Consider the following 27,957-nt stretch of genomic DNA (forward strand, 5'->3'; position numbering starts at 1 on the left):
AGACGGACTCTTTCATTGGTCTTTTCCAAGAACTAGCTTTTGATTGGATTATTCTATTTTTATCTTTGACTTCATTGTTTTCTGCTGTTTTTATTTTGGCACACAGTCCTCAGCTGTTGATGGGTGGCGTTCTCGCTAGTTTGGGCATCAAGCTGGCTGCTTAGGGGTCCTGTTGACTCCATCCTTGATGAGAAGAGCGTCTTCACTTTTTTTTTGGTCTTTTTCTTGGGCCACTCCTGTGGTATATGAGGTTCCCAGGCTCGGGGTTGAATTGGAGCTGCAGCCGCCGGCCTACACCACAGTCACAGCAACACAGGATCAGAGCCACGTCTGCGACCTACACCCCAGCTCACGGCAACGTTGGATCCTTAACCCACTGAGCAAGGCCAGGAATTGAATCGGTGTCCTCATGGATGCTAGTTGGGTTCATTAACTGCTGAGCCACGTCGGGAGCTCCAAGAGCATCTTCACTTGCACGTAGTCTAGTCGATTCATTGTCAACTTTGTGGCTGGCGCTTGCGTCTTCCTTAGGAAAATTTTACTTATCGCTATTTTTCTTCCAAAAGCTTTACTGTCTTACCTTTACATTTGTAGTCTAGCTTCGCTTGTATAAGTAAGGGGTAAGAATACTTTGTTGTTGTTATTGCCTGTATCAGTCGACCTTAGTTATTATTTTTAAAATAAGAAGCCTATTTCTTGGGCCAGCAGCTGGCTGACATGCTCAAGAGGGCGGGGAGGGAAGCCCCATCGCAGGCTCTGGGACGTGATTTGGCCTTTGCGTCTAGGCAGCTGCTAAAGGTTGGCAGCTGTGGGCAGGTAGCACCCCTGCCTCCAAAGTGTCCCTCCAGCCGGGCCCCTTCCTTCTTGTGGGCATGTGTGTCTCTTCGCTCAGCTCTGCTGTCCCTTGGGGAGAAGCACAGCGACCTCCTCCGCGGCTGTGAACCCTACCAGGGAGGAATGCGGACTTTGCCCGGGAGCTGCAGGGGTCCACTCCGTGACCCTCCTCCGCAGGTCTGGCCCGGGTGTCACCACCCCGGGCAGCCTGTCTCACAGCTCCTTTGGCTGCAAGTGATTACTTTTGTGTGTCAGGTTAGCCAGGCCGTGGGGCCTAGACGTTGCTGGGATTTTTTAGATGTTAACATTTAAGCCAGTAGACTCTGAATACAGCAGGTAACCTTCCAAAGGTGGCTGGGCCTCACCCAGTCAGTTGAAGGACTGAGACCCTCTGTGAAGGAGGGAATTCTGCCTCGGACCTGAGGGCTGCCTCGGACGCAGGCTGCAGTACCAACCCCTTCTGGAGTCTCCAGCCTGCTGGCCTGCCCTAAACAGGCTGGACTCGCCAGCGCCAGCAATCGCATAAGCTGATTCCTTACCTGTCTTTCCCTCCTGTCTTTTTGTGTCTTTTTAGGACCGAACCCGCAGCCTATGGAGGTTCCCAGGCTAGGGGTCAAATTGGAGCTATAGCCGCTGGCTCACACCACAGCCACAGCCACGCCAGATCTTTAACCCACTAAGCGAGGCCAGGGATTGAACCTGTGTCCTCATGGATGCCAGTCAGATTCATTTCCGCTGAGCAGTGATGGGAACTCTGTCTTGTTGGTTCGACTTTTCCCGAAAACCCTGGCTAATAACTTGGGGGCGGGGGTGTCCCAGTGGCTTCGTTTCACGGACGATGAGGTTCAGCTCCCGGTTCTCTGTGGTCATTTTCCGAGGCCGCAGCCCTGGCTGCTGCGCCGTCTTTCGTCTGGAAGGGCAGTCGCGTGTGAAGAACAGCCTTGGAGCCGGGCAGATACGGGCTTCTCAGGCAGGCGGGGAATAGTCCCCGTGCTGGGGGGAGAGGCCAGGGACCTCGGTTCGGCCTGCTCGGAATGCGACTTTTCCCCATGAATGGGGCCATGACCCCGAGGCTGAGTTTCCAACCTGGCCACTTGGAGGAAAGCGCTGATTAAATTATCATCAGGCCCCTGACACCGCACTTCACAAAAATACCCAAAACCCCCCTTTTATGGATGAGGAGATGGGGCCTCAATCAGGCACAGCAACCAGAAGCCCAGGTCCCGTCCTTGGTCCCTCGGGCTTCCCACCCTGTCTGGGCAGCATGGCACGGAGCTACAGCACAGAGACGTGGTCTATAAAAATCACCAGGATTTAATAAATAGCAAGGCGTTCTGAGCCGGCTCCTCGCTGTCCCAGGGCCCCGCGGGGAGCACGGTGGACAGACGGGGGGCTGGGCCGCCGCTTCCCGCTGGTGTCCCAGGAAAAGCCCGTGCGGGACCTGACACGGGAAACACCCCTCGGAAGAGGGAGGGCGGAAGAGGGCCTCCGGCACATAAAAATAGAGATTTAGGGTTTTTACATGGTTGGGATCCATCATACGTCTTCCTGGTGCGCCTGTGCTTTCTTGGCCCTGGAGCAGAGCCTTTCGCATAGTTTGAGGAGCTCAGACACGGCGAACACGGATGAGGCCAAGCCGGTTAGAAGCAGCAGATCTGCCGACAGGTGAGACGAGAGAAGGGTCAGAGGCGTGGGTTGTGCCCGCCGGCCCCCAGCCCCACTCTGCTCAGAGTTGGAGCCGCGCCCAGGGTGGCCGTGGGCACTGGAGTTCTGTCCCCTGTGCGTGGTTCCACCGAGGTGAGGGGGCCAGACCCCGGAGCCGAGGACCGGACCTCCCCACTCCGGATCCATGGTGCTGCAGGGCACGCTCCGCAAGGACCCCCTCTCTTTCCAGGCGGCTCGGAGCTGGGGTGCGGGCACTGCGCAGGCAGACGCCCCCGCCAGCCTCCCAGTCCTGCTGTCCCCAGCTCCTTCCAGCACATTGGTCCCTGACTTCTCCCTGGGCCCCTCTCCTGGCTCCCCCCGTCAGTGATTTGTGACACACACGGTGCCCAGGCACAGTCCCAGTCCCCTTGGGTTTGGTAAGACTTAATTCTTGGTGGATAACTTTTGTCTGTGCCCACAGGGACCCTGCTTTTCAGATTTGGGGGACAAAAAAGTGGATAGTTTCCAGTCTTGCCCAAAGGTTTACATGCCCCTTGTTTCCTCCACCTCAGAGGCAACAGATCACTTCCGTGGCCTCGAGGGCGCACCCCTGCCCTGGGCTCTGCTTCGGGGCTGCCTCACCAGCCCCTTGCCTTCCGGCTCCCCCGTGGGCTCAGCCATTGGAAAGCCTGGGGAAGAGGAGGAGCACGGGAGGGCGCCACCCTCCCTCCAGTGGCTTCCTCCCACCCCTGGCCCTCGTCACTGCCTCAGGCGCAGGAGCCACCCTGGGCAGCTTCCCGAGGAAGCAGGTGCATCTGCTGCAAGCCCGGTGAGGGTGCCAATGGAGCGCCCCTGGGTTCCGCACAGGGCCCGTGTCCTCAGGGCTCAGAGAGCCTGTCACTCCGTGGGTCCCTCTCCTACCTCCAGGAAAGCGGGGTCTCAGTCCTGTTAAAACCCCCACCAGTGCAAACTGACTCCTAGGCTGGGCGCTCACGGCGCATCACAGGCAGAGCAGACGGGGGTCCCTCCGGGTGCTGCCCTGGGGTGGGGAGCGGGTGGCCAGGCTGCCGAGCCCCCTTCGCTCTGCCCAGACCTCTAGCAGGGGCTGCTGCTTCTGAGGGTCCCGCCCTCTCCACGCCCCTCGCATGTCTCTCTCCGCCCAGGCGCGAGCCGAGTCCCTAGGGTGAGGATGGCCCATGCGGGCACTCCACAGTGTCTGCCACCGCCAGGAGCGAGGGTCCCCGGTCACCCTGTCACTCACCGAGCGCCCCCAGGTTCTCCGTCTGGAAGACCTTCTGCAGGGGCGGCACGTAAATCACCGCCAGCTGCCCCAGGATGGAGCCGAGCACGGAGTAGAGGAACGTGCGGTTCCGGAGGAAGCCGATCTCGCAGATCAGCTTGGTCTGCGGAGGAGAAGGGCCCGGCCGTGGGGGGGCGCCTCGGAGACTCGGGCTCCGAGGACACCGTCGGGGTCTGGGGCGGGGGGCGGGGCCTCACCTGGGAGCGGCAGGTCAAGGCGTTGAACAGGTCGAAGAGCACGAAACAGGTGAAGGTCATGGTCGTGGTGCGCGGGGTGCTGGCCTTGTCTGCGGGCATCTGGAACACGAGGGCCCGGGATGAGAAGGGGCGGGGAGGCGGGGACCCCGCTCTCAGGACCGCCGGATACAACCAAGTCCTGAGCCCCATCCCGCCTCCACCAGGCTGAGCACGTGGGCTGCACAAAGGCGCGGCCTCCACCCGCTTCTGGGCAGGTGAGGAGGCAGGAGAGCCCAGCCACTCGGGAGGGGGCAGAGCGGGGCAAGTGGGACAAAAACGGAGATAGGGTTGGGGTCTGTGTCCCGCCCTGCCTCCCGACCACGGGCATCTGGGGTTAAACACCTGGACGGGCCACCTGCCTAATTCTCCATCTGGGTCTCGGGCTGTGTCAGCACAGGGGCTGCCCGAACCTGCGGGCCACAGAAAGGTGGCCCCTCCTCCTAAGGTCACCTCCTGGGCATGAGGCAGGAGGTTTGCTTTTGTTGTAGTAGATTTCAGAGAGCTTCCTGGTGACAGAAGAACGCAGGAGAGGCCCTGGGCCCTCGGCATTCTTTTCTCTGCTGTGAGCCCTGGCCTCCCTCGGCCTCGTCCCACATCAGCCAGGTCAGCCCCCTGCTGCCCCGCCCCTGCAGGAGTGTGTTAGTCGCCCCCAGGGAACCCCGGCCCTGGGGGCAGGGACCACCGGGCGCGAGGCCCCCTCACCTCTTTCCAGAAGATGAAGAGGGTGCCGCTGATGATGGCGGCGGCCGACAGGAGGATTTTCAGGGTGAGGGCTCTGCTGAGGATGGTGTCCTTGAGGTTGCGGGGCGGCTGCCGCAGGGCGTCCCCATCCACCGGCTCCACCCCCAAGCTGCTCGGGACAAAGCGGGACACTTTGAAACAAACGACGGAAAAGATCTGCGGGCCGTGGACGCGGGGACGCCCGGAGAAGCGACACGTCGGGCCACGGCGAAGGCCTGGACGGGCGATGGTGCTGCCTCCAGGGCACCCGGCCCCTCCTGCGTCATGTCCTCTGCCGGCTCCCTAACTGCCTGGACCCCGCGGGCACCTGCGTCTCCACCTCCCACCGCCCGGTCCCGGAGCTCGGAGTCGGAAAACCACACTCTGGCTGACATGTGGTCCTGAACCATGCCAGTCGCTGCTGGTACTCAGGCACTTTCTACCACCTCAGGGACCCCTGCCACCCCAGCTTGGGTGGGCCTCATCCCAGCTGGCTGGGGGGAAACGGGATTCAGGCTCTGCCCACTACAGAGACCTCCCATCGACCGGAGGAGACCTGCCTTAAGCCAACTTGGAAACCACAGGATCTGGGCTAGGCCGGCAGTGGACAGGGTGGACCACGGAGGTGCGAGCAGGCTGGTGAGGTCCAGCTTCCCTGGCAGCCCCATGCCCAGGGAGAGGGAGCACAAGAGGGACCGCACCCACTGGGCGTGGGGGGAACAAAGCTATCAGTGGCGACGATCAGGTTAAGAACAGCAACCATCCGGCTGCACCGGGAACGCCACCCACCCCGTGCTCAGACGCAGTGAGACGCCCTGCTGGCTCCTGCGGCCCTCCCTGCCTCCAGCGTTCATCCTTCTTCCTGCATTGTTCCCCTAGCCTCACACTCCCCTTCTTGTGCAGCCAGCCAGTCGTTTCCTGAGCACCTACTGGGTGCCAAGCCACCCTGGAGGAGCTGGGGCTCCCGCAGCGAGCCACACAGAAACCTTGCTCCATGCAGCGGACAGCTGGCGGGGGAGGGGACTCGGATCAGATCAACACGGGCATGTGCTCCCCTCTAGGGAAGGATAAAGCAGGATGAGGGCATGGGGAGGGACGTGGTGGCCGCGACCCAAATGACGAGCGGGCGAGGGCCAGGCAGGGAGCCCCGGGGAAACTTCCAGGCAGAGGGGCCGACAGTGCCCGCCTCCTGTGCGCTCCCTGCCCCCCAGGCGTGCCCCCCTGCACTGGGGGAGGCCCAGCCCCTGGCCCTGCCGCCTCCCGCGGCCCCACCTCTGCGCGGGCGGCCCGTCCATGATGATGTTGATCCACAGGATCTGCATGGCGTTGAGGGGGCTGGGCAGGTCGCACACGGTGGACAGCGCGATGAGGCTCAAGGCGGAGATGCTCCTGCGGGGCACACACACGGCACCGTCGCCAGCTGCGCCCAGACGCGCACGCAGCCCCTGGGGCCCAGGGGCAGGGGGGCGGGGGGAGGCCAGCCTCGACTCACGTGCTCAGCTGAAATCGGACAAAGTTCTTGATGTTGTGAAAAATCCCCTTGCCTTCCTCCACCGCGTTCCTGCAGCACAGGAGGGCCTTTGCTGCTCAGGAGGGCTGGCGGGAAGCTTCGGCCAGCACTGTGGACCGACCCCTCAAGGAAGTGATGGTGTCACCCACCACATCTTACTTGGGCTCCCTCCCTGGTTCTCCTTGCCGGCATTCTTGGGGACCCAACGAGTAAGGGATGGTGATGGCCGAACAGGTGCCATCAGCCACTGGGGACTGGTCCCCAAGCCAGGATCACGCTCTGACCCAAGACGGTAGGTCATTCTCTCACCCGAGCCCAGGGACCCAGCCCTCACCCAGGGCTCCGGAAGTGCCCACCGCCCACTGGTGATTCTCCAAGGAGAAGAGGCCCCCCGACCCTGCCTTCTGTGGCAGATGGGCCTGGGGGCACCCTGAATATCCACAGAGCAGAGCCCCCAGGGCTGCCACCCCAGGCCTTTTTTGCCAATAAGTCATACCTAAAGGAGCTCCCTGGTGGCCTAGTGGTTAAGGATCCAGCCTTGTCCCTGCTGTGGCACAGGTTCGACCCCTGGCCCAGGAACTTCCCTATGCTGCAGGTGCAGCCAAAACGCAAAAAGCCAGCAGCTGGAGAGCCACTTACATGATGGCTGAGAAGTCGTCGTCCACCAGGATCATGTTGGCGGCTTCCTTGCTCACGTCGGTGCCCATCTGCCCCATGGCGATCCCGATGTCCGCTGACTTCAGGGCCACCGCGTCGTTCACCCCGTCCCCTGTCATGGCCACGATCGCGCCTGACTCCTGCAAAGCCTTTGCGAAGAGGAGGCGGGTGAGCGCCTGCCACCCAAGGGTCTTCCTTCCAGAGCCTTCCCTCCTGCCGCCCTGCCTCTCCCCCCTCGTGGCCCACAGACCATTCCCTGAGGGCACTGGGGTCAGCTGGCCCGAGGCTGGATCCCAGCTCCCCCTGCCCTGTGGGAGCCGGGCAAGCTTCGAACCCTCAACCTCAGCTTCTCCATCTGCAAAGTGGGAGCAGCAGTCCCTCCTCCTGAAGGCTGCTGTGAGCCCTAAACTGGACCATGGAGGTGACAGTGCCTCGCGCAGAGGGAAGGACTGAATGTGTCATCCATCACCATGGCAACTAGGAATTCCGCCACCTGGTCCTACAAGGATGCAGTCACGAGCCGCCGCAGCCGCTGACCGTCGGTGCACGGCGAGCAGAGGACTCAGAGCTCTGGGAAAACTGGCAGAACAGGCTTTCGGATCGTTAGCTATTTTCCGATTTTTATGAGCCCAATTTCTTTCATCTACTCATATCTAGAAAAGTGGTAAAATCATTCATGGAAACACCTGCTCCTGGCGACCAGCAGCAACCTGCCAAAACGTGCGCTTGATGGCCTGTGCCCTCCCCCACCGAAGTCACAGATAGACCGACCCCCACCCCACCTCTTTTTTTTTTTTTTTTTTCCTATTTCTTAGGCCGCTCCCACGGCACATGGAGGTTCCCAGGTTAGGGGTCTAATCGGAGCCGTAGCCACCACCTTACACCAGAGCCACAGCAACGCGAGATCTGAGCTGCGTCTGCAACCTACACCACAGCTCACGGCAACGCCGGATCTTTAACCCACTGAGCAAGGGCAGGGACTGAACCCGCAACCTCATGGTTCCTAGTCGGATTTGTTAACCACTACGCCACGACGGGAACTCCCACCCCACCTCTTTAGCACAGTTCCCCAGAGCCAGCCCAGACAGCGTCCCCTGGCTGTAGGCTTCATTTGACTCCAAATAAAACTTAAATCACAACTTTCACGTTGTACTTTTTCTTCAGTTGACAACCATGAACAAATAATCAACCTCTCCCCTGAATCTGTGCGGTGCCAAGTGTGAATGTTTTCTTTGAGGAATGACTGGCATAGAGATTTACTCTGTACAACTACCCCCCCCACCGCCCCGCCGCCAAGTAACACCAAGGAGAAAGCACAAGATTTAAAGAGCAACTTCCAAGCATCTGTGTGCAGGAGAACCACGTTTGCAAGAGTCTCCCATGCCACGCTTTCGTTTCTGATGCACCATCAGAAGGTCTCATTGGCTCTTTACTGGACACCTGTCGGGGGCCAGGCACCCGCCAAGGTCTTCATGGGCCTGGCTTTGTTTCATCCACCACCGTCACATTCATTGTGAATTAGCTGGGGGGTCGCTCACATTAGCCCATTTCACAGATGGGGAAACTAAGGCCTGGAGTTAAGTAAAGAAAGACGCCAAGGAGCACTTGACTCACAAAGGCGATGCTCTGCCTCTCTCCCTCTGCACCACCCAATTCCTGCTCCCTGCTTTTGGTGGACATGGCCCAGGGCCCCCAGGTCTCCCCTCCACAGAGGCTGGTGCAGCTGCCCTGGGCAGAGAGGAGGAGGCCACTGCTTGGGCTCTGGGTCACCCCACGAGCAGAGCCACCACTCCAGTAGAGCCGCCACCACTCCAGTAGGCGGTGCCCTGAGGGACAAGGGTGGCACCCAACTGACCTTGATGATTTTGAGTTTGTGCTTGGGGCTGGTTCTGAAGAAGACCGATACCTGGATGCAGAGACGGGAAAGGGCTGAGCATCAGTGAATGAGGCGGCAGAACACCCCTCTCTGCCCCTAGCCCAGTGACCCGCACGGAGCGCCCACCTGCCCAACGCGCTCAGCCAGCTTGCCCTGCTCCATGCTCTCCACCTCCTCCCCAGACATGGCACTCGGCGTCTCGCTGCACAGGCCGATGGTCCGTCCTGCATGGGGGGGAACAGTCCCTTCGAGACTGTGGCTCCTGCCTTCACCCCTCACTCCACCTACCTGGCACCAGGCCCTGCCTTGCCACAGGGAGGACCGATAAGACCACAGTGGCTCTAGTTACAGGGCACCTGCTGGGGTCTGGGACCTGCATTCCACCCACTGAACGAACCGGCAACAAAGGCCTCATCATCCCCACTTTAAAGATGAGGAGACCGAGAGGGAAGTGACGTTCCCGAGGCCAGACTCGGAGAGGGCTGACCCTGCACCTGACATGGTGCTTTCTGTCTGATTCCAGAGTCTACCATCTTCCTGCGCTGGCAGGCTGCCTCACGACAGAGGGTGAGGCGAACCAAAGCATGAAAAACCTAACAGACAGAGCAGGAGGAGGAGGGCTGCTAGCGCTCTGCTGAAAAACAGCCTGAGGATCGGGGTGGCCCAGGGCTTTGCCAAGGGCACATGCACGTGGCAGAAGCCAGAAGGGACATGTGCCCCGGCCATGATGCTGCCAGCGAAGATGCGGTGAGCACGAGGACGGAAAGGCCTGGCACAGAGGGAATCCGGGGTCACATGAGGCCGTTTCCTCCTAGGGGAACCTGCCAACATTTCAGAGACACCCCCCGCCCCCACTTGGAAGGTGGGGTGCTGGTCCTTGAACCTCCAAGCCGTCGAAGAACTCAGAAGGGGGTGGCGTGAGCTCTCCTGAGCGGGAACGCGGAGGACTGACCCGTGGGGGGGACCGTCACCCCCCGCCCCCCGCGCCGGTTACCTATGGCCAAGGCCGTCTCCAGAGCGTCTCCCGTTATCATTTTCACGGACATGCCCGACTTGGAGAGCACGTGGACCGCCTCTTTCACACCAGCCCTCGGGGGGTCGATGATTCCCACGAGACCCAGGAAGGTCAGCCTCCCCAGCTCGGGCCCGGAAGCCAGGGCCAGCACTGCGGGCAGAGCAAGCCCCACACATGGGTCAGGCCGTGTTCGCCCCCATCGGCCCCGCCCCGTGTCCCAGAGCACCTTCTCTCGGCGAGGGGCTTGGGCACCAAGTGCCTGGACCAAGGGAAGGGAAGGTCTTGCCAGGGGCTCATCAGCCCCGTGCAGGGCAGCGGCTCTTGATGGCTCACCCACTGTGGACAGCCGGGCTGGCAACAAGTTGCCCAGCAGGAGACTGTCCCCCGGTGGTACGGCCCCAGCTGCACCCCAGCAGGAGCAGCCACAGAAAGACCTGTGGGATGGCCCACAATGGGCCATTTCTGATGCTTCCTATCTCTCATTGCTCTGCCCTCCCTCCATCACCACCCAGACTCGGGGTGGCAGCTACCACGGTCAGGAAAAAGGAGCAGGTTGAGAGGACCATTTCAGTGGCACAGAAGCGGCCTGATTCTTGGGACAAGTGCTTTGAGGGGGTGGGTACTGTGAGAATTGACCTTTGTCATCTTTCAGTTACTGGAGGGGGGCTGTGGCCAGGGAGTTCCAGCTGCGACCCAGCCTCAGTCATAATGTGTCTGTCGGTGATGCAGGGGGCGTGTGCAGTGATGCGGAGGCCATTCTTCCCTTCCTCAAAGCAGCCCTCCCACCCTGCTCAGCTAAGCTCTGTCCCAGCAACTGCCATGTCCTCACCTCACACACTTGTCAGCAAGCTGCTCTCCATTTATAACTACTGTTCCCTGAAGGAGAAAACTAAAGCAGTCGAAACCAGTGTGGCAGAGGCCAGTGCTTCTCCCCTTTCCCCGAGGGAACACACCTGTTCTAGAGTGTTGGCAGACACTGTCCCTGAAAACGGACAAGCTGACATACGACACTACAGGACATGCGGGGTTTCACGTCCGACCCCTCAGGGCAGGCACTGGCCCTGGAGCAAAAAACTGGAAACTTACAAGAGCTTCGGGTTTTCCTGACAGCGAGCCGTGCGCAAGACAACCCATCAGGAAAACTCAGTTTCTGGGGTGGCCTGTTCTCATGTCGTAGAGAATTTGCGACCACCCTCCCTCCCGCGCCCCCCCCCGAACTGCATCTGCATTAAGGGGTGTCATCCGATGACTGGTACTGGGGGGACTCTCTCTATTTCATCTGCCCAAGAGCGTCCGCACTGGCTCTGCCCCACCAGCGCCCCCCACCCCCCGACGCCGTTCTGATCATCGCCTTCGCTGACGACAGAGCCCGCGTTCACTCGCCTGAAAGGCAGTGTTAGGCGCCAATCTAGAGCCCGGGGCTGGGACCCCAGGCACTGACCCCGCAGGCCAAGCGACCCCATCCTCTTCTCCTCCTGCTGCCACAAGGCTCTCTGCTGGGGCGTCAGCGGCAGAGGGATGCCGCCCGTGTTATACGTGGTGCAGTAGCGGATGACCTGCTCGAAGGCCCCCTTCATGAAGTGCACGTCTTCCGGCTGCTCCTGGGGGAGGACCAAGGCAGACAGACAGACAGACATCCCTGCTGTCAGTGGCTGCCTCACCTGCGGTTTGCTCTACAGGGGAGTGAGGACGGAGCGGGTCGGAGAGGCGGGCTCACCTCATTTCTGGGGCTGCACTGAACCGCCATCCACTTCTGCTCCGAGCTGAATGGAATCTCTTTTTTCCTCACGTATGAATCTTTAATTTCACTTAAGTCCATCTGGGATCATAAAAGGGGACATTGTCAGGGAGTCGCCCTATACCGGTGTCCATGAAAAGCTCAGTCCGTTTAAATTACTCATAATGCAAACCACCTCGGGCAGATGAGAAATCCAAGCGTTTAGCTCCCAGAGAAAGGCCATTTGCTTTCAAACATCCCACCTGGGAAAAAAAAAAATCTCTTTTCTCTTGTCCCAGGGGTAGAACCAGATGGCCTCTGGCGCAGCTTCTCGCTGGCACCTGCGGAGGGAGTCTGCTGGGAGGAGTGTTTCAGACTTAAAGAGGCAGCAGCTCCCTTAAAAGGAGCCCCTGGCAGAAGGGGTCACCGCCTGGGGTCCTTGCCAGGGCTGACACGCATTTGTTCTTTGATGGCTTTCCGGGGGACTGGACACCAGGGTTTCGCTCCAGCTGGGACCGCGAGGCCAGCTGTCCCTTCTGGCTATAGGCAGGGGCAGTGCTGAGCGGGGCGCCCCCCGGCTGTTGTAAAGGGGGCAGGGAGTAGCGTCCAGTGTGACTGACGCCCTGGAGAGAATCTCCTCCTTGAATAGAAGGAAAGGGATGTGCCTAACAGTTTGCCTTCACAAGGTCTTGCTGGAAGCTAACTCCCCTCCCCGCACACTGCCTGCCCAGGGTGACACAAGGGGCCTGGGTCTCCTGCTGGGGGAGGGACAGGGGGATGGACAGATGGACGCAGGACAGAGTGATGCGTGACACTAGCCAGGCCACCCGGGTGAGCAGAACCGTCGTGGGGGCAGAAATGAACTTGAAGAGACTGTCCCGAATAGCAACAGGGAGGCTGGACAGAGGCTCACAGAGAAGGAGGCGGAGAGAGGGGCTGGCGGGTCAGGCTTGGGGGGACCTATCAGACCTTTCTTGCTTTTCTTTTTTTTGGTCTTTGTATTTTTCTAGGGCTGCAGCCACGGCATCTGGAGGTTCCCAGGCTAGGGGTCTAAGCGGGTCTGCAGCCGCCAGCCTACACCACAGCCACAGCAACACAGGATCCGAGCTGCATCTGTGACCTACACCACAGCTCACGGCAACCCCAGATCCTTAGCCCACGGAGCGAGACCAGGGATCGAACCCTCAACCTCACGGTTCCTAGTCGGATTCCTTAACCACTGAGCCACGACAGGATCTCCAGACTTTTCTTGCTCTTTGTCCCCAGGCACCAGCAGAGCAGACACCCTGCCACCCATCGCCAGGCCCTTCAGCTTCGTGAGCGGCCGCTCCTGCCTGGTCCTGGTCCTAGGCCCTCAGCGGGGAGTGCTTCTCAAAGTCACAGCCCTGGAACCAGTCAAACGAAAAGGAAGGAGAGCCTCCCGGGTAGGGCTGTGGCTGGTCTAGCGCCTCTGTCTCTGCCCCCAGGTTCTTAGGCATTGGCTGGGCAGGGCTTAGAAACCTGCAGATGCTTCCAGCCACACAGCGTCTCGGAGCCCAGCTCCCCCACCAGTCGGGGCCAGCCCGAGGGTGTCCCGGGCCGTCTTCTCCCACCAATACTAAACGTCCCTTCGCTGCCTCGCTCAGACGGGACCTTGAGTTCTGCCGCTAAGCGGGCCCCGAGGGAGGGGCCCCCGGCGCAGACCTGGCGGACGGCCTACCTTCATTGCCAAGGCGATCAAGGCGCCCTCGGTGGGCTGTCCCATCACGGTGTTCTTCCTGATGATGGCATTGTTGGCGACACAGCCTGCCTGAAAGGGAGGGTTCCGAATGTCATCTGTGGATACTCGGAGCCGCGCCTCGGGCACACGAAAAGGTCCGGATTTGAAGGCTTGACCCAGCTTGGGAGCCGGGGCTTGGGGTAGCGGTAGCGGCGGGCTTACTCTTCAGGATTCATCGGAGTCCCTGCTCCTCCACAGCAGCCCGGCTGGCAGCAGCCGCGTGAGGACCGCGGTGGCAAGGAGGGCAGCCTGAGGGCGTGGGGCCACGGCCAGTGCCCGCACATGGGGACAGGGTTTCTGGTCAGGTGACAAAAGCATCCTGGGGTTTGGTAGCGGTGACACCTGTGCAGCTTTGTGAACATTGTAAAACCCCCTGAACTCTGCATTTTCAAGGGTGACTTCTGTGGTGTGTGACTTACAGCCCAAATTAAAATAAATGAGGAAAGGAGCAGAAACAGAGCATGGGGTACCTCCCCGATCCCTCCCCACTGGCTGGGTGATCCTGGGCACTCCCCTTAACGTCTCTGAGCCAGTTTCTTTCTTTCTTTTTTTTTTTTTTTAGGGCTGCACCTGCAGCATATGGAAGTTTCCAGGCTAGGGGTTAAATCGGAGCTGTAGCCGCTGGTCTACACCACAGCCACAGCAATACCAGATCAGAGCCACGTCTGTGACCTACACCACAGCTCATGGCAATGCCGGATCCTTAACCCACTGAGCAAGGCCAGGGATCGAACCCGCAACCTCATGGTTCTTAGTCGGATTCATTAACCACTGCACCATGACGGGAACTCCCTGGATCATTTTCTTATTCATTTGACTTATTGACCCTCTCCCCCGGGTGGTAGAGGAATTTAAACTTTTTTTTTTTTGTCTTTTTGCCTTTCTAGGGCCGCTCCCACGGCATATGGAGGTCCCCAGACTAGGGGTCCAATCGGAGCTGCAGCCATCGTCCTGCACCACAGCCACAGCAACATTGGATCCGAGCCGCATCTGCGACCCACACCACAGCTCGTGGCAACACCAGATCCTTAACCCACTGAGCAAGGCCAGGGGTTGAACCCGCGTCGTCCTGGATACTGATTGAGTTCATTACTGCTGAGCCACAACGGGAACTCCTCTGAGCCCCTGTTTCTTAATCCACACAGCTGAGATCCTGGGCCAGGCCTCGCAGGGTTGCTGTGATAATTAAGCCTCACTGTGGAGGTGGGGCCCGCGCGGAGGGGCTGCTCACTGAACAAGGAAGATGGCTCCTGGGAGGACGGGGACGGCTCATGTTACAGGCACCGACAACCCCAGGCAGCCCTCACCACGTGCTTACTTCCCAGCCTTCACAGAGCACCCTCTCTGTCCAGCAAGTGGTGAGCGGGGGGCAGGTGGTCCTGAGTGCTTCCCTCACCCACGTGTCCATCTGTATCTGGGCCACTGTGACAGTCTGACCCCTGGGGTGTGGCTTGCTCGTCACCAAGAACCACTTGGTCCAAGTGCTGTCTCTTTCCAGAGAGAATCCTTGTCTGCTCTGTTCTATTTGATTTGATTTTATTCTCTTTGATATTTGTATCCGATTTGATTCCATTCTATTCATCGCCACACCCATGGCGTTCCCAGGCCGGGGATCGAATCTGAGCCACAGCAGTGACACTGCCGGATCCTTAACCACTAGGCCGCAGGGCACTCCTCCAGCAGCTGGGTGTTAAATGCACATTTATTTCCACGGTGGCGCTTTGGCCACTTACCTCCACTAATTTCCCCACTGAGACGTTGGAAAACTCCTTAATGACTTCCTTTGAGGGTAAGAGGCAGACGGTCCCTTCGCCGTTGTAGCCAACACCGCTGACCTGCAGGGCAGACCACAGAAAGGAGTGCTGCCAGGCGTCAAACAGACGCTCCCCCGCTGCCCCGTGTCTCTTCCCGGGGGAACCACCCGAGGACATGGCCCCACCACGAGCAGGACTTCAAGCAGGGTGCCCCCTGCAGGATTACGTTTTCATCAGAGCCTCACCAACCAAGCGTTGTGTGCGCTTCAGTTATAACTGCAACAGGCTATCCCGCAGCCAGCAAAATTTATGACCATGGAAGCCAAGGAGTGGGGTACAAAAGGGCTTATGTTCTAGAAGGTGGGGGGCAGGCTCTTTCTGACAGAGCCAGGCAGCCAGTGTTTTAGCCTTTGCAGCCCACACGACGTCTCGATGACTGCGGTTGTGGTTTGAAAGGAGCCACGGACGACGTGCCAACACGAGGGTGTGGCGTCATGCCAGCCAGACGGTGGCTGCCTTCCATCACTCATGCTCCTTGCTGGGGCTTACAAATAGCAAAGAGACTGTCCCATGACCCACACGTGTTTCTTCCTTGCTATGTTCTGGAAGGCTCCGTGTCCTTTCTCTGGGAAGGGATGGGTCTGGCAGGGCAGGACTTCGCCTTGAACCTTGTCAGTGCACACGACTCACCTCGGCATGGAGCCCATCAGACGTGACAAGTTGGGTGACAGTCATTTCATTGGCTGTCAGAGTCCCCGTCTTATCAGAACAGATGACATTGCAGCAACCTGGCGCATGAGAAGACAGTGTTTATGGGAAAGAGAGGATGTCCCCACCAACTCTGAGGCTTACACATTCCCCGGTTGAGTTGTCACCACAACGTCCAGTTTGCAAGAATTCAGCCCACTGGAGTCCCTCACCTAAAGTCTCCACGATTGGCAGCTTCTTCACAATGACCCGCTTCCTGGCCATCCGCAGCACGCCCAGGACCAGCGTGACGGTGACAACGATGGGCAGACCCTCGGGGATGGCAGCCACAGCCAGGCTGGATTGAAAGGCCAGATGGGTCACTTTTAACATGCCCTGGCAACGTATTTACCCATAAAGGCTGTCTGTCATCTCCCCAACTTCTCTCTTCTAGTCTCCGTTCCCAGTCCCATGATACACCTGCCTCCTCCTTCAGCATCCATTGCTCTGAGCTTCCCGCCTCAAAGCCCTGCTCTCCAATCAGACATCCACACTTGAGTATGCATTAGTCTGTCTGTTGCTTTGCCTGTTTCAGTGCTTTTGCATTTAAATTGTTGTCCTCTGTTAGACAAGTTTTGGGCCCTATGAACGAAATTTCCAGAATCAGGCAAGAAGTGGGAAGTGGAATTTTTTTGGTTCAGAAGGTCTTCCTTGTGCCCCTTGAGTTTTACTTTGAGTCGGTCCCATGGCTTAGACACTTCCTATGAGAAACCCAGGTAAGGAAATGACAGTTGCAGGAGGTGAAGTGACACGGCTCAGCCTTTGCCGAGTGTAGTGGGTTGTTTTGGTGTCTGCTCACTTCCTGAGGATTCCCCTGGCCCCTTGCGGCACCACGTGACCCTGCCCCCCAGAGCCGCATTTGATTGGATTAGAGGAGCTGTGACTTACGCTGAACCAATGAGCTTCTCCCTTCATGAGCTTCCCTCCTGCCCTGGGATTGAGCACAGGAGCCCCACCCCCACCCCACGCTTTTTTGCCTTTTTGCTGCCACATGTGCCACACAGGGACGTTCCCGGGCCAGGGGCTAGATCAGAGCGACGCCACAGCCACAGCAATGCTGGACCGGAGCAGCATCGGTGAACTATGCCACAGCTTGTGGCAATGCCAGATCCTTAACCCACTGAGTGAGGCCAGGGATCAAAGCTGCATCCTCAGCCACTATGTCAGGCTTTTAACCCACTGAGCCCCTGCGCGGGCAATGTTTTGTGTCTCCCCAGTGACCTCAGGCTGAGGGGGGGAGGCTGGAGATTGGGGGGCAGACGGCGCAGAGCTGCGCGGTAAGCATCACCAAGCCACACCCACCATGGTTCCCCCTCTGTACGGCAGAGTCCCACAGGTACCCACTAAATACTTGCTCCACGGAAGAACCAGCATGAGTGAATCTACAGTAAGTACAAGAGCCCAGACCCACACTGGCCCAGCACATACTGGGTGCTCGCTACAGGCTGGTCCATCATCAGAAAGCCTGGCTGAGGATGTGACCATTCAGCCAAAGCCACACGTGGCTACGGCATGTCATCAGCTCTCTGGTGCTACTGTTTGTGAAAAGTGCCATTACCTTGTACGCCACCGAGGAAGGAAAAAATGCTGCCAATTCATCAACAACACGGGGCTTTCTTATCACATTGCTCGTAAGAAGCAATCCTGCTTCAAGGAAGTTGAAATGGGAAAAAGAAGGCACATCTTAGAACCAAAGGACTCTGGTACATGAATGGTGGCCTTTCACCCGCAGACAATGGAGCATTCAGGGATAAGTTATATAAACCAAGATTACTGAATCTGATCGAGGGCCTGTGCCCAGTTTCTATGGTGACAGGAAAAAGGCTTCCTCGGTTTTATGGCACAGGCTGAAAAGACCAGCTAAGCAAACATTTGCTGAGGGTTATCACGGGCCCTTTCCTAACCTGCATGGCATGGGAAGGGCATTACATGGGCCTGGCTGCTTTCATAACAATGAAAAACTAGCTGGCAAGCTAATAAAGATTAGAATAGAGCAGGAAAAGCAGGCGGACCTTGGGGCATCGTGACTGTCACTCAAAGCGGAGGGAAGGAGGAGAAAGGCTTGGAAAGGATGCCTCTTGTGTTACTTACTCTGGGGACTCTCCCTTGCCGGCTCTCCTGCCATTTCTACCCTTAGGATGTAGAGCTTTTGAGTGGTTCTCATGCTGCTAAAAATGGGAAAAAAACCCTCATCCTTTCAAAGTCACAAGGGAAACAAACAGAGCCAGTTTTCTCTTGGTGGCCAGTTCACCACGGATGCGGAGGGATGAATGCGAGGAGAGAAACTTAATCAGTTTTGAAACCAAACGTACGGTTACCTGAGGGGAAGCAATGCGGGGAGATGCAGGTGGCGTCTGGGACTGACCTGTGCACGCTACTACACGTGACATAGATGGGTGACAAGGACCTACTGCACAGCACGGGGAAATCTATGCAGTACCGTGTATCAACCGAGATGGGAAAAAGGCACGGATGTGTGGGTGTGTGGAACTGAATCCCTCTGCTGAACACCTGAAATTAACACACCACTGTCAGGCAACTCTACTCCAATAACGTTTTTTTTTTTTTTTTTCAATTTAAAAAAAGAAGCTGTTAAGAAACCAGAAATGACCTTGGGGAGGTGGGGTGGGCTGGATACAGGAGACTTTGCTCTTATTTACCTGCTCATAATCAACAGGCTTTTGGCTCGTGGAGCTTTCTGTGGTTTACAAGGTGGGATGTGGTTTACATCCGCCTTGAGAAGGGGTAGGGGGGGTTCCTAAGCATCCTGGCTTCTGGGGGCTCCGCTTTTTCGGGGCGTCTCTCAGGGCTTCACCCTTTGCGATCACGCCTGTGGCTGAAGGCCTGCTCGCCCACACCCTCTTTGCAGGGGCTCAGCCCTCTTCCCTGGTCCCACCTGTTACTGGAGTTCCGACGGGGGTAGTTTCAGGGTGGCTTCCTCAGCCAGCAATACGAGCATCCGGTGGGGAGCAAGTTAGAAATGCAGAGTCTTGGGCCCCAGCTGGACTCACGGAGTCACAGCACCAGCCACCCGTGTGCAGCAAGCTCTTCTGGGGCCCTTAGGTGGCGAGGTCAGTTCGGCTCAAGGCCAAGGGCCCGCTCTACAGTGTCTTGCTCTTCCGGGAGGCCCTGCCCTCCTAAGAAGCTGGGGTTCCCCCTGCCCCCATCGCCTTCCCAAGAATGGCCAGTATTTTTCAGCTCTGCCTCAGAAAAACAGCACAGATAACCTGGCACGATGTGTTGAGAAGGACTCGGATGATCTATTGGAATCTGGAGAAAAAGGGGCCCGCGAGCTGCCATGGTGACGAGCAGCCAATCTCCCCCCCGCCCGGTTCATCCCTCCTCCCGCCTTGGCCCCAGCCGGTCCCCTGCCTGAGCGCCCCTCCTGCCCTCCCCCAGCTGGCTGGGCATCTCTCCAAGTTCCCAGAGAGACCTTCCCCGGCCACCTGTTCAGGGCAGGCAGGCCGTGGCCACCTCCCTTTCAATCTCTCTCGGCCTTCACTTCCTCTGTAGCACTGCTCAGAAGTCATGGTTATTCTGCTGACATTGACTTAGATTACTCCCTTTTCCTGCAGCCTGCAGCCCCCGAGGTCTGGCTCCATCAGCTCCAGATGATTCAAATCAAGGGTCAACAGTTGCTCAACAAATACATGTCGGGCAAATAAGCCAACCCGGTGCCGTGGCCGCGGAAGGCAGGGAGCAGGCGGAGAGGGGCTGCCCTGCCATGCGGGCGGCCGGGGGCACTGCCCAGGTCCCAGCTTGGCATCGGAATGCATGGGCCTTGAGGTCGGCCTCCTTTAGTCCCTGACCCTGTACCCACGGGCACATGTTGGCCTGACCCTCAGCTTCTCCATCTGTGAAATGCAGACGGGCCTGCCCATGGAGCTACACCCTGGCGAGCGAGGTCGCGTGTTAAGGAACAGAAATGTGTCTGAAACCAGACAGAGTTTCCAGCTTCCATTCATCCCAAAAAACAGTCATTGAAAACTTTTCTACCTGGACACACACCTGCCCATGGGTTGACTTTGCCAGCCTGCCTCTCAATTAATGCACACGGTGCCATAGGATCAAAAAAGGAGCTCTCTGGAATTTTAAAAGAACTGCAATGAATTTTTTCTGCTCATTGGCAGGTAATGATGTCCATTCATTTATACACAGATGAACGTGACACGGTGCCAGAGCCACGTACCCTCAACCCCTCAATCGAGGTTCTCTTGCCTGCACTGGCTGGCGCTGGGGAAGCAGCCCCTAGTGTCCCCCATGTCCCAACAGACACTGGAGGCCCCTTCCCGCTGTGAGGTATGTCACTGTCATTTACTGGAATGACAATTAGCACACGGGTGTCTGCCAACAGTTTACTTTCTGTATATAAATTCAGCAGGCTCCAAGGATCCTTGTAATAACAGCCATTCCAATTACCCGCTTTATGTTTTCTTAACTGAGATATAACTCACACACTGCAAAACTCACTCTTTTAAAGCGTACAGTTCAGTGGTTTTTAGTGTATTCGCAGGTGTGCACCCACCTCTGCAATTACTTTTAGAACCTTTTTATCCCCCCGAAAGAAACCCCATCACCGTCCACGGTCCCGCCTTATTCCGTGACCCCAGCCCCTGGCAGCCACAAATCAACTTTCTGTCACTGTGGATGTGCCTGCTGGGGCCATTTCATAGAAGCCCAGTGCTGGAGCACGTGGCCAGTTGTGTCCACTTCCCTTCACTCGGCATCACGTTTCTACGGCGCCTGGGCTGTAGTCCACTCCTGTCTGGGGCTGGGTCACAGTCACTGTATCCTGCTGATGTTGCACCAGGCGCTGGGCATCCATGTGTGCCGACCCAGGGGGTATGCTGGGTGGACTAAGCCTATTATTTCTGCTCACCGATGTTAAACGACTTTCCCACGTAGCACCTGAACCCTCTTGCAGACGAGCAGAGCACGGGGCCAGATCACCCTCCAGAAACCACAGGGGGCCTGACATGGCTCTTCCACATCCCAGAAGGGTCACCAGCCGCTCTTCTGCTGGGACGTGCCCCGGGAGTGACAGTCCTCAGCCCCCTGCGTCCCCGAGCAGCCATGGAAAAGCCGTGGCCATTTCCCACTTGTGCCTGGAGCCTCCCTCCTCGTGCTCCTCTCCGTTTGTCCCCAGGACCCAGCTGGGACCAGGCTTATGGCTTCACCGTGTGGGGAAAGGGCAGGGCCCTGGGCTTAAAGTCAAGGCCCCGATTCCCAGCCCTGCAATCAGCCGTGTGGCCCCAGCGTCACGTCCCCTCCTCTCCTGCAGCCGCCTTCAGAAAACAAGGACTGAGGTCGAAACGGGTACTGAGAAAACACGCCTACTGTGTGCTCGGGGTGGCAGCGTGCCCATCCAGGGCGTGCTCCCCGTGCCCCTAGGAGGAGCTGACATCCCCCGAAGACGCAACGTCGCAGGGCTACCGGGTGGCAAAGGCAGAACTGAAGGCTGGGCAGACGGGTTCTCGAGTCCACGCTCGCCTGGGGACATGCAAACCCAGAGGCCAGAGTGACAGGGACAGGAATCACCCGCTTTCACTCATTTTGCGGACATTCTGGGGCCACCCACCCACCCGACAATGTGCTGCGGGGGAGACCACGGCTCAGGAAAGGGCTGCATGTGCCCCGGGCCGGTCCTGCCCCCACTGCCCCCCGCTGTCCCCCACTGCCCCACACTGTCCCCCACTGTCCCCCACTGTCCCCAGCGCCCTTACCTGACCCCGATGGTGAACATGCTGAGGAGCTGCTTCCCCTGCAACCAGCCCGTGAACATGATCAGGCCTGGGGAGGAGACAAAAATACATGTACATACATGTGTGTACACACACACACAGCACCCGCACACACATGCACGCGAGCACACACGCAACGTCCTACGGCGTCCCGAGCTCCTTCCCTTAAAGAGTGTACAGGAATAAAGACACAGGACAAGGACAAACCACCTCAAGGCTGTGCCACTGCTCCCCTTTTAAAGAAAGGCACGCCCCTGCCCCCGAGAGAGAATGGGTCTCCTTTTCCAGGACAGGATGAAGCCAGTTCCGGTGGAAGAGGGAAACAGCCAGCCCATGTATGCGAGGCTGACTTCAGACAGTCTGTCTTACTGCCGAAGTCCCGCCCGGGCTGCGTGTCCGCAGGATGCGGGCTGTCTCTCCAGTGACTTGACCCTGCGGGATCGTGATGAAATATACGCCCCTTGCCGCTTCTCCTGCACCGATGTTTACCAAACACCAGGCGCTGTGCTGGACACAGGTCACACGCCCAGCGAGACCCTGGAGGCCGAGCCGTGCCATGAGTCATCCCGGGTGTGAGTCCCGAGGTGCTCCAGCATCACGGAGACGGTCTGGGGCCGCCAAGCGGGGCCTCAGGTGCCCCGGCTGTAAAGTGAGGACCACGGCCACGTCCTCCTCAAGGGCTTGTTTCAGGACTTAAGAAGGGACAGTCCACGCGGGGGGGCTCAGCACGGCCCCGGCCCCCAGTAAGGCCCAGGCATGAACGGTTGTGGCCGTGCCTACTGGGCAAGGCAGGAGCAAAGGGGGAGGTGAGTGGCATCACCTGTGTGACTTGTCCTGGGAGACCTTCTGAAGGGCATCAGCTTTCAGGGAAAGGGGAGCCAGGGCAAGTGGGGTGTGTGTGTGCGTGTGTGTGTGTGCACACGCGAGTGCTCGTATATGCAGCTAGAGGTAGGGTATGACAATATCTGATTTATAAGTTTTTTTTTCATACTCTGATGAGCAACAGGGCTTAGGAGTCAAATAAAATCTCAGGTGGGACCCAAAGGGACCCACATGCAAAAGCTTAGAGAGGAGGAAGGGAGTTCCTGTCGTGGCTCAGGGCTTAACAAACCCAACTAGCATCCATGAGGACGTGGGTTCGATCCTGGCCTCTCTCAGTGGGTTAAGGATCTGGCGTTGCTGTGAGCTGTGGTGTAGGTCGCAGATGCAGCTCAAAACTCGAGTTGCTGTGGCTGTGGTGTCGGCCGGTGGCTACAGCTTCGATTAGATGCCTTGCCTGGGAACTTCCACATGCCGCAAGTGTGGCCCTAAAAAGACAAAGACAAACAAAAAAACAAAAAAGAGAGGAGTAGGCCCCTGGCCCTGCCCAGCGGGCCTCCCTGCAGCAGGAGGCTGGAGCTCGCTCCCAGGGGCCACAAGAGTGGACTGTGCTCACTTCTCCCCGGGTCCACACTCAGTAGCTTGACACTGGGAGCCTGAAAGCAGACACGCTGGGAGTATTGACACCATGGAAAGTGGCCAACACTGCTTTCCCCTGGAGCCAGTTGTTCAGCCTTTTCCAGCACACCAGTCTCCCTGCCTCTCCTCCATGGGCCTCTGGGGGTCCACAGAACCCGGTTTTCAAAACGCCGCTTCTGCCAGAGCAGTTCTTGTGATATTTATTAAAAGGGAAAGCAGACTGAGCGGTGTTATGGACCTGGCCATGGCCACGCCAGGTTAAGTTCTAACTTCACTTGTGGAGTCATGGCTTGTCCGAGGCAATGACCTTGCAGGACTTCTGCCTTGGAGCTTTTTTCTTTTTCTTTTTGCTTTTTCTAGGGCCACTTCCTGTGGCATATGGAGGTTCCCAGGCTAGGGGTCGAATGGGAGCTGTAGCCGCCGGCCTATGCCAGAGCCACAGCAACGCGGGATCCGAGCTGCGTCTGCGACTCACAGCTCATGGCAACGCCGGATCCTTAACCCACTGGGCGAGGCCAGAGATGGAACCCGCAACCTCATGGTTCCTAGTCGGATTCGTTAACCACTGCGCCACGACAGGAACTCCTGCCTTGGAGCTTTTTTTAAAAAACGAATCATTTGGTGGAAAGGTCTTCTAAAAGCACCTGTTTCATAATCTACCTTGAAGCCCATCTACTTGGTATTTGCTCTTGAGGTCACTATTACAGCAGAGTCTCCTGCTGGCAACCCCAGTTGTCTAGAGCAACTGGCACAAAGCTTCTCCTTTAACAGGCCGGAGGGTAAATAGCGTTGGCTTTATGGGCTATATGGTCTGTTGCATCTCAACTTGGCTGTTGCAGCGGGCAAGGAGCCACAGATGATGTGTGAATGGGTGTGGCTGGGTGCCAGTAAAACAGTATTTGTGAACACTGAAATGTGAATTTCATATAACTCTCATATCATACAATATTACTCTTCAATTTTTTTTTTCTTTTTCTTATTTGGCCACCCCAAAGAGTATAGCGTTCCAGGGCTAGGGGTTGAATCCAAGCCACAGCTGTGACCTACACCACAATGCCAGATCCTTAAGCCACTGTGCTAGGCCGGGACCAAACCTGATCCCAGCGCTCCAGAGACGCTGCTGATTCCACTGCATCACAGCAGGAATTCCTGATTTTTTTTTCAATCATTAAAAATTGTACAAGGAGTTCCCATCATGCCTCAGTGGTTAATGGATTCGACTAGGAACCATGAGGTTGCGGGTTTGATCCCTGGCCTTGCTCAGGGGGTTAAGGATCTGGCATTACCGTGAGCTGTGGTGTAGGCCACAGACATGGCTCGCATCCCTCGTTGCTGTGGCTCTGGCATAGGCCGGCGGCTACAGCTCTGATTGGACCCGTAGCCTGGCAACCTCCATGTGCCACAGGTGCGGCCCTAGAAAAGACAAAAAGACACACACAAAAAATTGTACAAAAAAATTCTTCGCTTGTGGGCCACGCAAAAACAGGTGGTGAACCTGATTGGCCTGGGAGTCGGAGTTCCCAACCCCTGTTTTTCTAGAGTGTAGAGGGCCCTGAGGCCAGCCAGGGCCGTGAGGGCATCTATTCTGCTCAGATGCTTGATCAGTGTAACTCCAAGGATGGCAAGTGAATGGTGATGCAAAGCCACTTGCCCCGCCTGCGTCCATGACAGACATCACTAGTTCATCACAGATCTCTGCCACCAAGCCTGAGCACAGCCTCCAAATCCTCTCACAAGCACAGAGCTCCACTATCTGTCATCAGGTTAAGATAAAACCCATTTTCCATCACTGCTCCAGGGCAAAACAGGCTGGAGAGGAGGGAAGAGGACATTGAGCTACTTAAAAAGAGCAAACCTACTGATTGAGCAAACTCTTAGCACTAAATCCAAAGCTGACATTTGGAAATGAGACTAGACACGAGAAGATTCAGAAGGGGTGGCCAGGCAGCAAAGGGCAGGCAGGTCTACCAATGGCATGATAAAATCAAGAGCCCTGACTTCAGGTCATATCCTCTTAACACATGGCTACATTTACCATCTCTTCCAATTTGTAAAGGAGTGGGATATACCTCCAAGGCCTTTTAATATCCCCTTTCTTCTGTCTGGAGTTCCTGATCTCTTTTTTTTTAACTTGGCAAGCTCCTACTCATCCTGCAAGACCCAACTGAATGTCACCTCCTCCTTAGAGCCTTCCCAACTCTCGTGTGCAAAATTAACTGTTACCTTCACAAGTCATATGTGTTCAGGGGACTCTCTCCTATTTCCCTGGTGTCCTTCAAAGGGCTGAAGCTATGTTTGACTTATCTTGGTGGCCCCAGAACCGAGCGAGTCATAAGATACTCACTAAATGGATTCATGCATCTGGATGGCCAGAAGCACAACAAAACTTCTGATAGCAGGGACAGCTGTTTCTTCCAAGAACCTTCTCTAGCTCTGCAGTTCTAGCCAGACCCACTGGTACTTTCTCTCATCACTACCTGTGCTAAGGGCAGTGGATGGTTAGTTTGTTTCTTTATTAACTCAATCACTCAACCAACATTTATCGAGAGCTTACAGTGGCCTAGGCACTGGTTGATCTTGAAAACTGGGAACAAAGGACACAGACACAAAGCCAGAGCTAGAGACAGCAGGAAGGAATGGGTGAGGGGACCAGGGCAGCCCCATGGGGATCTTTAGGAGTAAGACCTGAATGAAGGTCTGCAGCGTCGTGGATGCTCTCTGGTATGTCACCAAAGGCCGGGAGGTACAAACCTAGGCATTGCCTACTTAGCGGCATAGAAACATGGCTGCGCACACCACCAGACTACATTTCCCAGTCTCCTTTGCGGTCGGGTAGGCCATGTGACTTCATTCTGGCCAATTGTGAATGGGCAAAAGTGGGGACTTCACTTCCCAGTCTGTGCCTTCAAAATTTCCCAGACAAGCCACCGTGTCTACTCTTTCCCCACCTGCTGGCTAAACAGAATCACAGCCCACCTCCCGGCAGGGAGAGCAACAATACAGGAGGGGCCTGGACCCCTGCGTCAGTGTTTGCAGGTGGGATTTCCAGGAAAACCATTTCACCAGGAACATGCCCATGGACTGTGTGGAGGGCACGAAATAAAGTGTGACCATGTTGCTCCATTGAAACGTAGGGGCTGCTTGTCACAGCAGCTGGCTTGTTCTGACGGCCATAGAAACCTCTTGCTCCTATGAGAGAAGCTCTGATCCCAAACCCCAGTCCTCACCCAGGTGAGTAGCTAAGTATTTGAGAAACAGTTTCGGGTGCTCAGGACGGCTCCCCCCCCGCCCCCGCCTCACTCACCAATTATGCCAAATGAGAAGAGTGTCAGCTGTTTCCCCAGCTTGTCCATGCTTTTTTGCAGAGGAGTTTTAGGCGTCTGAAAGGATGAGAACAAGGGGTTTGTTAGAAGAGATCGCAGCACCTCCCCCAGCTTTTGCTTAGGTTTTTAAAATATTTTCTTACTTTTTTTTTTTTTTTTTTTTTTTGCTTTTGAGGGCCACGCTGGAGGCACTTGGAAGTTCCCAGGTTAGGGGTCAAATTGGAGCTGTAGCCACTGGCCTACCCTACAGCCACAGCAATGCAGGATCCCAGCTGCATCTGTGACCTGCACCACAGCTCACAGCAACGCCAGATCCTTAATCCACTGAGCGAGGCCAGGGATCAAACCCCCGTCCTCATAGATGCTAGTCCGGCTCTTTACTGCTAGGCCACAATGGGAACTTCCATTTTTCCTTATTTCATTTTTTAATTTTATGGTTGTGACAGGCAGTGGCTTGGTGGGGGCTCTCCATTCCCAGACTAGGGGTTGAATGCAGGCTGTGGTGGTAAAACTGTTGAATTCTAACCACAAGACCACCAGGGAAATTGCTAGATTTTTTTATATCCTGAGCCAAGCGATGATTATACAGAGACACACGTACGAAAATTCATTGACTGCTGTACTTCAGATCTCTGTGTGTTGCTGTCTCTAGGTTATAGCTGAACACAAATTCTAATAAATGGTTTAAACTGAAACGTTTTTAGAGTGAGCTCACGTTCGCCACATCGTCCTCATTCCTCAGCAGCGGGCAGGCCTGGTGTCCCCAGCAGAGAATCACCTCGAACCCCAGCTCACAAGAAAACCAAAGTCCCCCAACCACCCCCCCACCCCCCGTCCTCACCTCCTCGGCCTGCATCATCTTAAACACTTCTCCGAACTGGGACCTTTCTCCTGTTCCGATCACGACACCCTGCGTTCAGGAGAGAGGACCGTGAGTCCCGAGGCTGAGAGCCTGCAGGTGAGTGAGGTCGAGGCTGCGGGCTTACCTGTGCCTTCCCGCACTGCACCAGGGTCCCCATGAAGACGATGTTGCTGAGGGTCGTGAGGTCGCCCCCGCCCGTCAGCGGGGTGTCTGTCTTACTGCTCGGCTCGGCTTCCCCCGTGAAACTGGACTCGTCCACCAGGAGGTCTGTGACCTGGGGGAGCAGAGGGAGACGGCGTCGCACCTGCTCCCTCACCTGTGAGGCGACGTTCAAAGCCCGGAGCTGCGTCTGGTGGCTTGGGAAGGTGTCATCTCAAGAGCAAAAGAGACTTTGCCGACGTGATTTAATTAAGGACGCGGACACAGATGAACCTATCTACGGATCACAGACAGACTCAAAGCCCTGGAGAGCAGACTTGTGACTGCCAGGGGGGCGAGGGCAGACTGGGGGCTTGGGCTCAGGAGATGCAGATTCTTCTGTTTACCATAGATCTGCTGTGAGGTCCTGTTGCACAGCACTGGGAACCATATCCGTGGAACACGATAGAAGGTAATGCGGGAAAAAGAATGTATATATAGGTATGATTGGGTCACACTGCTGTACAGCAGCAAGTGACAGAACATTGTAAATCATACGTAAAAGATGTAAAAAAAATCAGAAACCATAAACTAAGGGCCTGAAGATGGGCGATGATCCCGGATGATGCTGGGGGCCCTAAAACTCATCACAAAGGTCCTTACAAG

At 56.9% G+C, this 27,957-nt stretch overlaps 1 protein-coding gene across 9 annotated transcripts in view; it reads right to left on the reverse strand.

Moving 5' to 3' along the window:
- The window catches only part of ATP2C2 (ATPase secretory pathway Ca2+ transporting 2), an 83,013-nt gene that overhangs the window by 9,315 nt on the left and 45,741 nt on the right, over positions 1-27,957 (reverse strand). Inside the window, exons 8-29 of one of the 9 annotated variants that reach the window (XR_014805329.1) lie at positions 27,278-27,427; positions 27,133-27,201; positions 26,273-26,348; positions 21,493-21,559; positions 15,943-16,067; positions 15,713-15,810; positions 15,002-15,103; positions 13,209-13,298; positions 11,510-11,611; positions 11,176-11,393; positions 10,622-10,668; positions 9,772-9,942; positions 8,904-9,001; positions 8,757-8,807; positions 6,884-7,050; positions 6,227-6,295; positions 6,007-6,123; positions 4,717-4,864; positions 3,976-4,074; positions 3,740-3,881; positions 2,357-2,489; positions 57-1,827 (exon numbers count right to left, since the gene is read on the reverse strand). Coding sequence is in view for 4 of the 9 variants with exons in the window: in XM_084959415.1 (XP_084815541.1) it covers positions 2,371-2,489; positions 3,740-3,881; positions 3,976-4,074; positions 4,717-4,864; positions 6,007-6,123; positions 6,227-6,295; positions 6,884-7,050; positions 8,757-8,807; positions 8,904-9,001; positions 9,772-9,942; positions 11,234-11,393; positions 11,510-11,611; positions 13,209-13,298; positions 15,002-15,103; positions 15,713-15,810; positions 15,943-16,067; positions 21,493-21,559; positions 26,273-26,348; positions 27,133-27,201; positions 27,278-27,427 (2,220 nt within the window). In the remaining 5 variants the exon portion in view is untranslated. Of the gene's footprint in view, positions 1-56; positions 1,828-2,131; positions 2,490-3,739; positions 3,882-3,975; positions 4,075-4,716; positions 5,792-6,006; positions 6,124-6,226; positions 6,296-6,883; positions 7,051-8,756; positions 8,808-8,903; positions 9,002-9,771; positions 9,943-10,621; positions 10,669-11,175; positions 11,394-11,509; positions 11,612-13,208; positions 13,299-15,001; positions 15,104-15,712; positions 15,811-15,942; positions 16,068-17,327; positions 17,414-17,860; positions 17,938-21,492; positions 21,560-26,272; positions 26,349-27,132; positions 27,202-27,277; positions 27,428-27,957 lie in introns of those variants that run through there. The other 8 variants (XM_084959416.1, XR_014805328.1, XM_084959415.1 and 5 more) reach the window with 8 other exon arrangements.

Source organism: Sus scrofa, chromosome 6, assembly GCF_054392235.1.
Source record: "Sus scrofa isolate SSC_HxYL_T2T_F1_AM1 chromosome 6, Sscrofa_HxYL_maternal_Yorkshire_Landrace_v2.0, whole genome shotgun sequence".
NCBI lineage: Eukaryota > Metazoa > Chordata > Mammalia > Artiodactyla > Suidae > Sus > Sus scrofa.